This window comes from Oryzias melastigma, linkage group LG2, assembly GCF_002922805.2.
Source record: "Oryzias melastigma strain HK-1 linkage group LG2, ASM292280v2, whole genome shotgun sequence".
Lineage (NCBI taxonomy): Eukaryota > Metazoa > Chordata > Actinopteri > Beloniformes > Adrianichthyidae > Oryzias > Oryzias melastigma.
The window spans coordinates 17,787,678-17,799,293 of record NC_050513.1 but is presented as its reverse complement, the minus strand read 5'-3'; the positions used below and the strand labels follow the sequence as shown (position 1 = coordinate 17,799,293).

The 11,616-nt window shown below is 38.8% G+C and overlaps 2 protein-coding genes across 2 annotated transcripts in view; both read left to right on the top strand.

Moving 5' to 3' along the window:
* The window catches only part of si:ch211-246m6.5 (von Willebrand factor D and EGF domain-containing protein), a 29,591-nt gene extending 26,303 nt beyond the window's left edge, over nucleotides 1-3,288 (top strand). The window contains exons 27-33 of the mRNA XM_036214438.1: nucleotides 39-134; nucleotides 205-300; nucleotides 373-468; nucleotides 1,579-1,674; nucleotides 1,866-1,961; nucleotides 2,081-2,178; nucleotides 2,469-3,288. Coding sequence (XP_036070331.1) covers nucleotides 39-134; nucleotides 205-300; nucleotides 373-468; nucleotides 1,579-1,674; nucleotides 1,866-1,961; nucleotides 2,081-2,178; nucleotides 2,469-2,489 — 599 coding nt within the window. The 3' untranslated portion in view covers nucleotides 2,490-3,288. The remainder of the gene's footprint in view (nucleotides 1-38; nucleotides 135-204; nucleotides 301-372; nucleotides 469-1,578; nucleotides 1,675-1,865; nucleotides 1,962-2,080; nucleotides 2,179-2,468) is intronic.
* A 2,381-nt stretch (nucleotides 3,289-5,669) lies between these two features.
* si:ch211-246m6.4 (basic helix-loop-helix transcription factor scleraxis) lies at nucleotides 5,670-8,279 on the top strand. Its single transcript, XM_024288880.2, has 2 exons — nucleotides 5,670-6,520; nucleotides 7,951-8,279. Exons 1-2 carry the CDS (start codon nucleotides 6,014-6,016, stop codon nucleotides 7,984-7,986), a joined length of 543 nt encoding a protein of 180 aa, XP_024144648.1. The 5' UTR covers nucleotides 5,670-6,013; the 3' UTR covers nucleotides 7,987-8,279.
* The last annotated feature ends 3,337 nt before the right edge of the window (nucleotides 8,280-11,616 follow it).

The following is an 11,616-nucleotide window of genomic DNA, read 5'->3' as shown; positions in this document are numbered from 1 at the left end:
CGTTACATTGGAATTAACTTTTTTGTTGTTGGATCCAGTGGTGTGTAACCGTCACTGTCACAATGGAGGTCGCTGTGTGTCCCCAGATGAGTGTCTATGTCAGCCCGGCTGGACAGGACCCACGTGCGAAACCGGTTAGTTTGTCCCTGCTAGCTTAAAGACGCGTGAGGTTTATGCTAGCGCTAACAGCCTCTCCTCCTCCAGCTCTGTGCTCCCCCGTCTGTCTGAATGGAGGTTTGTGTGTCCGACCAAACGCCTGCGAGTGTCCTCGCGGTTTTTACGGGGCTCAGTGTCAAAACGGTAAGTCTTTAGGTTTTGGAAAAGCTAAGATGTAATAAAGGCTTTTTGGTAAAAACTTTCTTTCTCCTTCAGCTGTCTGCAGTCCACCGTGTAAAAACGGAGGGATATGTATGAGGAACAACGTCTGCTCGTGTTTGCAGGGATACACAGAGAGCCGCTGTGAGAAAAGTGAGTTTATCGTCTACAGTGCCCTCTAGTGGTTGTTGCTTTTTATTTAAAAAAATCTGATACAAGTCATACCCCTGGGTAAATTCTTCCAGTAAGCAGGACTCACTACATAATGAACAAATATTGCTCCATTTCAATTGTCTTACACATTTTGTTTAAGTACATTATTTTTAATACTTCATTAGTTAATTTAATATTTTTGTAACTTTATTTTCAAGTTTTCACAGAATTTTACATTTTTTTTATTTTATTCTAATTCATTTCTTTGTTAAAAATTCAGAAAAGATTCTTGGCCTTTTAACCGTTGTTCACGTTTTGTACATTTTAATTTCGGGGTAGGGCTCTAATTAGCATTTCACATTTTGCAAGAAGCTCGTTTAGCATTTTACTTTACAAAAAGTATTTTTATTGTTTAAATTTCCTACTCCGTCTGTTGTAGTATTTTTAGCATTTAGCAGTTAAAAAACCTTCAATTAATATAATTATTCTTTTAAATTTTGTTTGATTTTGTTTAGCTTTCCTTCAGGTTCTTCGCAAATGTATTGATGCTACTTAGACTTGAAGATTTCTTTTTTGTAAACTATTTGGTTATGTTTATACCTCTTAAATGCTCTTTATTTTTAATATTTAGCCTAAAATATTCAATCTAAATTAAAAATTAAAAAATCTTAAAATCTAAATTAGCTTTTTTTTGTCATTTCTATCATTCTACTTTTTTGCATTTCCTTTTAACAATTTGACTTTTGTTGTGGATAATTAATCATTACTTTTTAAATGACTCAATAAACCTTTATTTATAAATGATGATGTCTCAATGCTTTGGGTCTCATTTGGCTGTTTTAGTTTAAGTAAGATAATTACCATAATCCTAAAATTACATTAGCATTTTAGCATCCTTTGTTAGCATTTTTCTAAATTTAAGAAGAAATGACATTAGTAAATATAATTTTGTGCTATTTATGTGGGATTTAGATTTGTTGTTGACAGTGATGCCTTTATTGGCTAAAAAGAATTAAAAGTTACATTTTGTTGTTACAGTATATGATTTAAATTTGCAGTCCTTTCAGTTTAAAGCTAAGCTACTGTTTTGCTCCCCTCCCCCCGGCGCAGGTGTGTGTCAGCCCAGCTGCATGAACGGCGGCAGGTGCGTGGGTCCAGGTGTTTGCGACTGCCCATCTGGCTGGCACGGGAACAAATGCGAGAAACGTAAGGAGTGCCGTATATAGAAAAAATATTAATGAACCTGTGTAAGTTTAAAAAATAAACGACAAAAATCAGAATATTTGCAGAGTAAACGGTTAGCTGGAATGCTTTGTGCAGGAATTTAAAGACCCGGTGATCAATTCTTAATATTCCGTTGAGGTTATGTCACATAAAACAGATTGGTCCCGTTGCAGCCAGCTGTCTCCAGAAGTGCCTGAATGGAGGAGAATGTGTCGGTTCCAACACCTGCCACTGTTCCCCCGGGTGGCACGGCACGCTCTGTCAGATTCGTGAGTATCAGTGCAAAAAAACCTCAAAGTCCTAACACAAGTCCATCTTTGGAGAAGTCGTCTGTTTTTGGTTCAACACCAGAAGGTCACATTGTGGTTCCTTTTCCGTCACGTCTCAGCTCTCTGTGAACAAAAGTGTCTGTATGGGAGCCGCTGCATCCGGCCGAACGTCTGCGCCTGCAGAAGAGGGTACTCGGGGTCCCTGTGCTCCAAGAAGGTAACGGAGGCTTCACTTTCTTTGAAACATGTTTAAGAATGTTAAAGAAAGCTGCTAAAACCACGAGACTCCAGTACAACTGCTGTAGAGACAATCTAGAAACATGAGGTGTAAATGAAAACGTTGAAACCAAGAATTTAATGATGAGGTTAGACGGATTTAGACAATCAGTCCCTAACAATTACTGGTAAACTTCCTTTTGTTTTTAACCAACTCTGATCCAGAAGCTGAACAGATTCAGCTGCTGTTGTGGGTCTTTGTAGTCAGCAGATGTTGTTCTATTATTTCAGCTACCGATCCTGAGAGGCTGATCGTCCAACAGCCATCCAACATCCTGAAACACAAACAAGGTCTTCATCCAACGCACAGCTACTGTTCAGCCATCGTCCAGCTAATGTTCATCCAACGCCCAACTTAAGTTTATTCAACGTTCAGCTAATGTTCATCCAACATCTAGCTAAAGTTCATCCAACGCCTAGCTGTGGTTCATGCATCACACAGCAAAGGCTCAAATAACGCCCAGCTAATGTTCATCCGTTCATCCAACACACCACGAACGTTCATCCAACAAACCACTAATGTTCATCCAACTAACGTTGATCCAACGCACAACTAAAGTTCATCAAACACCTTGCTAACGTTCATCCAACAAACCACTAATGTTCATCCAACTAACGTTGATCCAACACACCACTAAAGTTCATCCAACGCCTTGCTAACGTTCATCCAACTAACGTTGATCCAACACACCACTAAAGTTCATCCAACGCCTTGCTAATGTTCATCCAACTAACGCTGATCCAACGCACAACTAAAGTTCATCAAACACCTTGCTAACGTTCATCCAACAAACCACTAATGTTCATCCAACAAACCACTAACGTTCATCCAACAAACCACTAACGTTCATCCAACTAACGTTGATCCAACACACAACTAAAGTTCATCCAACGCCTTGCTAACGTTGATCCAACACACCACTAAAGTTCATCCAGTGCCTTGCTAACGTTCATCCAACTAACGTTGATCCAACACACCACTAAAGTTCATCCAGTGCCTTGCTAACGTTCATCCAACTAACGTTGATCCAACACACCACTAAAGTTCATCCAGTGCCTTGCTAACGTTCATCCAACAAACCACTAACGTTCATCCAACTAACGTTCATCCAACACACCACTAAAGTTCATCCAACGCCTTGCTAATGTTCATCCAACTAACGTTGATCCAACGCACAACTAAAGTTCATCAAACACCTTGCTAATGTTCATCCAACAAACCACTAACGTTCATCCAACTAACATTGATCCAACACACCACTAAAGTTCATCCATCGCCTTGCTAACGTTGATCCAATGCACAACTAAAGTTCATCCAACACCTGGCTAAGGTTCATTCAACATTTAGCTGAAGTTCATCCAACGCCCAGCTAAAGTTTATCCAACAACTAGTTAACGTTCATCTAATGCCCAGTAAAGGCTTATCCAGCTAAAGTTATCCAACATACCACTAATGTTTGTCCATCGCCCAGCTATGGTTCACCCAACGTCCAACTCACTTTCATTTGATACTCAGTCACTTAATTATCCATCACAGTTTATCCTATAACCAGCTGATTATCATCCAACTCCAAGCTCAAGTTCATCCAGAGCCTTCCAAACATTAGGAGGAGCAGCAAGAAAACGAGGCTAGCTCTGGGTTTTCATTTGATTAAATGGTAAACTTAGAATTCATTTGAAATACTGTTACTTTTCTCTTTTTCTACTGTAAATATCTCTATGTTCAGAGTATTCACCCCAAACACACAATTTACTCTGCATATTTATTTATTTGGTTGTTTTATGATGTCTCATATTTCCTGTTGTACATATTTTAAACACTGTGTAATCTATTGTTTTATCAACAAACTGTTGTCTACTGTCTGTTTTGGAGAAAATTAAATATTGAAGTTAAAGTTTCAATGAGTGCTGTGTTGATAATAAATGTTATAAAATCTTAATTTTAACTGAAATCATATTATTTTCCACAATAATCTCCAAATCATAGCGCTCCTGATGAAAAGTTTAAAGCTGTTGGGTCCACCCACATCTTAATGAAGAAAGTCTTACTGTAAAAATGCACAAATTTGAGGTCTAAATTAAAAATACATTACTTATCCAATTTTAGATCAATTGGAAGTACAGTAAATAAATATACAACGAGAAAACAGGCGATACATAGATTATTGTTTTATGTTAAGACTGACTTTCTTACATGGAACTTTTGCTACCTGCTCCTAGTGGTTTTTGATGGAACTGCAGGATTTATGTTTTTGATTTACCCTAAAAACAAAAACTGGAAGATTCATGTAATTGACTGTAAATGAGAGCTGGACTGAGTAAGTGTGACATCATCCATAGATTTCCAGCTCCAACAAGGTGAACTCAATTCAGTCACCATTTTTTTGAGACACGGACGCCATGTTGGAACCAGATGACATCAGTAAGCAGTCATCGTTTCTATGGCAACCGCATTGGCCAATCAGGAGTGAGCTTGATAGAAAAGGCCACACCCCTACCACTTGAAAGCAGGCTACACTAAATCAGTTAAATGTCGGAAATGTACGACGTTGGGGCCGGCTGACACCGCCTACTTTAATTAAGGCTTCTAATTGGTCCGTTTATATCTTAAGATATTGTAAAAAAATAATTTGGATTAGCAAAACAATATTTAACAGCAATTACTCCGTCACTCTAGTGGTCAGAATAACCACTCTTGCCTCATTATTTTTAATTTCTCTATATACTGGGATTTAGGCTTCCAGGAGCCAGCGAGTACTTCCTGTTTGGAACGCGAGGGGGAGGAGTCAATCAGTTCAATTCTAATGCTCAACAAAAGATTGTTTTAGCAGCATTTATTGCCATCTAGTGGCAACAACCATGCAGTGAAACCTGAGAAAACTTTCACGGGAAAATCATCTCCCACAGAGTAAAAAAAAAAAAAAAAAAAAAAGAAATTGGTTTTTTGTCTCCATCTGTCCGTCACAAAGCCAATGAAACGGACAAACCGCCAGTCACTCTGAGCTCGACAGAATCCCACAGCAGGCATCACCCCTTCAGATATTTATATCCACCCCCAAAGATGGCTCTGGCCAAGGTGGTGGAGGAGGAGGAGGAGGGTGTGCGTCCATTATGGTGGGCTGTGACGGGACGGGTCGGGTCGGCACACCTGTACTGTTCACTCAGTGGAGGCAGAGCTGCTGGCCAAGAGTAAAAGTGCTAATAAGAGACGGAAACCAGGATGTGAGCAAACAGAGGATTTCTATTGGTTGATCGCCACTGGAATTGACATTTTTGTCCAATTGAAATCCATAAAACATTTTTTTTAAATGTGATTTTTGTCACGTCTTCCTCGTATGGAGACATTTCTGGGAGAAAAAAAAATGATGTTTTTAGTTGTTTTTTTCCACACTTCTTGTTTGTATTTCCACCTAAAGCCCAAATAAGTTCCTCACAGAACCCCACTTCACCAGGACGGATCTGGGGGTTCTGTGTTGCCACAGCACGTCCCAATATAAACCTCCATCCTCCCGATCACAACAGGTGCCCTTCACCCCTTCGCCCCTCCCCCGGTGGCTCCACCTGTCCCCCCTCTTCCGCGGCGGGACTGGCGGTGACCCAGAAAGCCGCCGTCACTCGTTTTGGGGGGACACACGGCTCGAGCCCCCTCATCGGTCACCGGATCGGCGGCAGCTGCTCGACCCCCCGCTGCTATTTTCACCCCTCGGGATGAAGTGCCTTTTTGATCAGCCCCCCTCCCCGTCCGGAGCTCCATTCTGTCCCCGACCCGCGGCAGGATGAAGTCCAGCTGCAGCGCCGTGCGCACCGAGGGCTTCGCCTCCGACCTGGAGGACCCGGAGAGCGGCAGCGACTGCTCCAACAGCCCCCGCAGAGAGCCCGGGGGGGCTGTGAGGGAGGAGGTGGATGACTCTCAACCCGCAGGGTCCATCCAGAGGAGGAGAAGGAGCAGCAGCGGAGAGGCGCGTCTGTGTGGCGTGAGCAAGCAGAGGCAGGCGGCGAACGCGCGGGAGCGGGACAGGACGCACAGCGTCAACACGGCTTTCACGGCGCTGCGCACGCTCATCCCCACCGAGCCCGCCGACAGGAAGCTCTCCAAGATAGAGACGCTGCGGCTCGCCTCCAGCTACATCTCCCACCTGGCCAACGTGCTGCTGCTGGGGGAGGACTGTGGGGACGGTCAGCCGTGCCTGCGCTACCAGGGCGTCCTGCACGGACCTGCTGCACTTAACACGCCCCCACTGCGGCCCATCTGCACGTTCTGCTTGAGCAACCAAAGAAAACTGGTAAGAAGCTTTTTAAATCTGTGCATGTGCATTCTCAAACCTCCAGGTGCGCGCCCTCAAACCTCCAGGTGCGCCCCCTCAAAACCCTAGGTGTGCATCTTCAAACCTCCAGGAGTGCACCCTCAAATCTCCAGGTGCGCACCCTCAAACCTCCAGGTGCGTCCCCTCAAAACCATAGGCGTGCACCCTCAAACCTCCAGGTGCGCACCCTCAAACCTACAATTTCGCATCCTCAACCCTCCAAGTTCGCACCCTCAAACCTCCAGGTGTGCACCCTCAAACCCCTAGGCGCGCATCCTCAAACCTCCATGTGTGCACCCTCAAACCTCCAGGTTCACATCTTTAAACCTCCGGGTGTACAACCTCAAACCTCCGGGGGCGCAACGTCAAACCTCCGAGTGTGCAATGTCAAAGCTCCGGGTGCGCACCCTCAAACCCCCAGGTGTGCGACCTCAAACCTCTGTGGGCGCAACCATAAACCTCCAGGTTCGCACCCTCAAACCTCTAGGTGCAGATCCTCACACCTCCAGCTGTGCATACTGATTTGGTGTGCAACATCAAACTTCCAGGTGTGCAACTTCAAGCCTCCAATTGTGCAATCTTACAGCTTTAGGTCCACAACCTCAAACCTCTAGGTGTGCAATCCTCAAACTTCCAGGTCCGCACAAAACAAACGAGCTGCTACATATCTTTAAGATCCAAAAAGAGAATGTGCTTCAGCCTGTTCAAAAATTAAAAACTGACATCGTAACTCTTCAGAAAACAAAAAAATACTTAATTTCACAAAAATCTGCTTGTTTTTCCTTTGTTGTCATAGTCTTTAGGCTATATTCTTAATTGAAGTCTTTGTAACGGAAGTCCAAGGTGAGCAAATTTAAACACTTATTTTAATTTAAATGTTCACACAATTTATATTAGAAAATAAAATATGTATTTACAAAAGATGTCTTTGTGTTTACTTAAAACGAGAAAAAGAAAAACATTTTTGAAAATTATAAAATTTACGTATAACCAAATAAGTTTTTTTTTTATTGATTAAAAAAAATTGTATTTACTCTTTATGAAATTCATACATTTACAAAAAAACTAAATCTAAAACATTTATATATTTAGAATTATACATATAATGTAAAATATGTAACCTAAAAAAATGTGTATTATTTTAATTGCTACTTTTTTGAAAATAACAAAAAAAACTTATTTAGAAAGAATGTAAAATTAAATGTTGTAATTTTGCTATAATTTTATTTGAAAATAGAGATAATTATCTAATAAAAAGCTCAATAGAATAGAATTCTAACATGATAGTGGCATTAAAATAAACACTAGCATGTCCTCTTTGGGCTTCCGTAGATTCATCCATGCTTTCATCTTCCTAACTTTGCTGTTTTTTGTAAATGTTGATGGTAAAAATGTGTTTGTTTTTGCAGCTCAGAGATGGAGGGAAGTTCTCAGCAGTCGTCTGAAATGAAAGACACCCAGACGGATAAGAGCCGCCCCCCTCACCCCCCCCTTTTGTTTACATACTGGACTTTGTAAATATAAGTTATTTTTAGAATTATTCTAGAAAATGACAAAACAGCACTTTCTGTTTGCGTTGGTGTGATTGTGGACCTCCGTGTTTTGGCCGAGTCGTAACTCGAGCCGATGTGTGAGGCTGCACCTGACGTGGGGCTATTTCGGTCCTGGTCATAGTACAAACTACCCCAGACCGCCCGCCACCCCACAGCATGTCTGCAGGCTAAAAAAAAAAAAAAAAGTCTGGTCGCCTTCGGTCACATGGAGGAAAACGAGGAGCGGCTGGTGCAGCGGTTGCTGTCAGTTTAAACCTCCAAGACCGACGGAAAGGTGAAGGTAAAGCGATTTCTGCCCGGTCCTACCCCTAGTGGTCAACACTGGGTACTACAACAACAATTACAGATCGGTGTTAGAGGCAGGCCTTTGTTTCACTATAGTTTATCTGCAGTCCCTAGTTGAAGTCTTAACAGTTTGAAGTACTTTTGTATTACTCAAATATTCCCAAATAGCCCAATTACCAAAAAAAATTCCAATAATCCATAACTCTATACAATAAAAACTTATAACAATAAATGTAGAACAGTAACGACGTACTCATCTAGTAAGCAGAGGAATTAGAGGATGAAGCGTTTAGACTTGTAGCGTTCCGTCTAACGCTGATGCTAATTTTATGCCCCCATTTGAATATTTCGTAACTGTCAGAAAAGACGCAGACGATACTCTTTTTCCAGCCAAGTTTGGCTAACTTTTAAGAAGATGCTAATTTAAATTTTAACAATTTATTAGCATTGAAAGGATGATTTATTATATATTTTTTTAAATAAATGTAGCATTTGTGTCGTATTAACCGTAATCAGGTAGACATGGTGATACAGTTCTGTAGTGCTACTATATAGCAGAGTTAGCATAAACGAGGCTAACTTAAATCATATTTTTGCCTATTTAAAACACTACGCAGCACCATTTGGTACCATAAAATGTCAATTTAAAAATAAAAACATAAGTTAAGTTAATTCTTTGGAGTTTTTTAGCCGTCTGCAGCTTTTGAAGTAAAAAATGTGTGAAAATAATGGTAATTTGACAGTAAAAGCTCATGTGTAAATTTAATTTGGCAATATTACCTAAAATACAAACATAAGAAATCTGACAACAATGCATGTATTTATCAGAAAATGAGGGGAAATTTAAAAAATTTAAAAAAAAATTTAAAAAAGGGTTTCTGTGATGTTTTATCAACAGAAACCTGGACAAATACCTTTAACCTTGTGATTATATAAAATGCACCTTAATTGCGTAAGAATTAAAGCAAAAAAAAAAGGAAAAAGATAGTTAATCCTACTTTTGCTGTTTATTTCACTAACTTTTAAGCAAATGGTAAATTGAAATTTAACAAGTTATATCAGAGATCTTTAAAAAAACAAACAACAACAAAAAATACGAGCATTTTTACAAGGACAATTAATCACCTTTAATTTTGATAAATGATGATCATTGTCTCCACATTTGAGTCTAAGAACACTTTAGGTTAAATATCCAGATTTTTCTATTTGTAAACAGTGAATCCGTCCCATAAAAATGTGCTAGATTGCAGGCTGTTAGCTTAAAAGAAGCTAAATTAAGTAACGTTTTTTCTATTTAATGGACTACAGAGCACTGTTAAGACAAAATAAAAGAGTGAAAAAAAAAAAACACAACTTTGGCTAGTTCTAACGATTTTTTTATTTTACGTCTGCAGCTTTTATTTGTATTGTAAGAAGACAAAACAGTTAAAAATAATGCTAATCCTACAGTGAAATCTTAAATTTGTCGTGTTTATTTTACAATATTAACCAAAAGTCAAACACATTTATAGGATTTGGTACAATATTTGATTGTTTTAACATTTATTTATAAATATTCAGTGATAGAAAATTTCATACAAAAAACAAACCGAGTGTCGGTGTGGTTATATCTTCGGATCTATGGAACCCTGGATGAGCCCATTTCACCATCTCCATACTTTTAAGTTTTATACAGCACATGCATTATGTGTTTATATATATATATAAGTTTTGTTATATGTACCTCAAAATAACAGGAAAACCATACAATTCTTTTATTTTTAAGCATTAATGTACCTATTTTACCTTGAGTTTTCTCTGAAACTTTTGGGTTTTTAAGCGTTAGACAAAAACAGCACATTTTTATCAGTGTACCAAGTTTTGCACTAATCTGGAAAAATTCTAATGCAACAACTTTAAGAAGAACTGGATCTCTTGACACGTAGGAGACAACAGTAAAACCCTTAGAGAAGGTTGCACACTACCTCAGACCCGTTCTAAACTCAAAGGCCTACCTCTAAACTACATGAATAACGTGACTGTTAAAGTACTTGAATGAACTGTTGTTTGCACATTAGTTACTGACAAAAAATGTATTTTTGTATGAATTCAATAAAGAAAACCTGTAAAAACCATCTTGAGTTTTCGTATATTTACCTTTGAATGTTTTTTTATCTCATGATCAAAAAATGTGGACTTATATTTATTTTGTGTGGAACACAAATTCCCACAAAAACAGAAAAATAAACTACTTTTTTTCCAATGCTACATTTTTCCACAAAAAAAATTTCTTTCTCTAAAAGAAAATAAAAACATATAAGTAACAGTGGTCTCCATATTCCATTATTGTCCAAAATATATGGTAAATTGGTCGTTTCGGCCCATATGTAAAGAAATAGAGGCTTTATTCGTACAGAAATCATAGACAAACAAAACAAGAAAAATATCAAGCGACTGGAAATGTGCAGTAAGACGAATAAAGTTTATTTTGAATTAGCACTTGAATAGTAGCCGAGAGTAGCTTCATTTATATGAAGTGTTTTGGTTTTGTTTTAATAATTTCATTTGCGGAGTTTATGCAATCGAACTATTATTTAACCCTTTAACACCTGAGATCTTGTCAGTGACACAAAAAACACGCTTTTTTGAACGAGCGAAACTCTCCGCCCGCCTAGGCAATTAGCTTAATTCCGACATATTCTAGTGTATAACGAAATGCACTTTACGTGAAGTATTGCTCTATGACGCAAAGCTGTTATTCCTTAAATCATCTCATTTATATATATATATATATATATATATATATACCCAATAATTTCCAAAATCCATTTAATTTACCAGAGCCTGGATTGATTCTATTTAGATTTTTTTTTTTCGATTCTTTGAATCCGCTGAATTCAATTCAGTTCAATTTTGAGTTTAAACTGTTTTCACATTTAGACACATTTGTTCAGGAAAACAATCCATCTAAATGTATGTTGGCATCAAGCTAGCGGTCTTTAGCATTACGGGTTTGAATTGATCTCCACAATTCATTGATTTTGTCAACCCAGCCGCACTGTAAAGTGGTGAATATTAGCAAAAAGGTGCTTTTCGCAAATTCAACGGTTAAAAGGTTGCAGTCAACAAAAAAAAAGTTAAGATCATGTTGAATTTTGATTATTAAATCATTAAATTTCGTATTTCTTCATATATGCACTTCGTAACAAAACTAATTTTTTTTTAAGAAATAACGTCTTTTCAAATGTCATAAATTAA

Bases quoted from the DNA above. Each gene is read 5' to 3' on its own strand.
- si:ch211-246m6.4 (XM_024288880.2), top strand. From the start codon at position 6,014: ATGAAGTCCAGCTGCAGCGCCGTGCGCACCGAGGGCTTCGCCTCCGAC. The intron at 6,521-7,950 runs GTAAGAAGCTTT...TTGTTTTTGCAG, and splicing joins TGAGCAACCAAAGAAAACTG to CTCAGAGATGGAGGGAAGTT.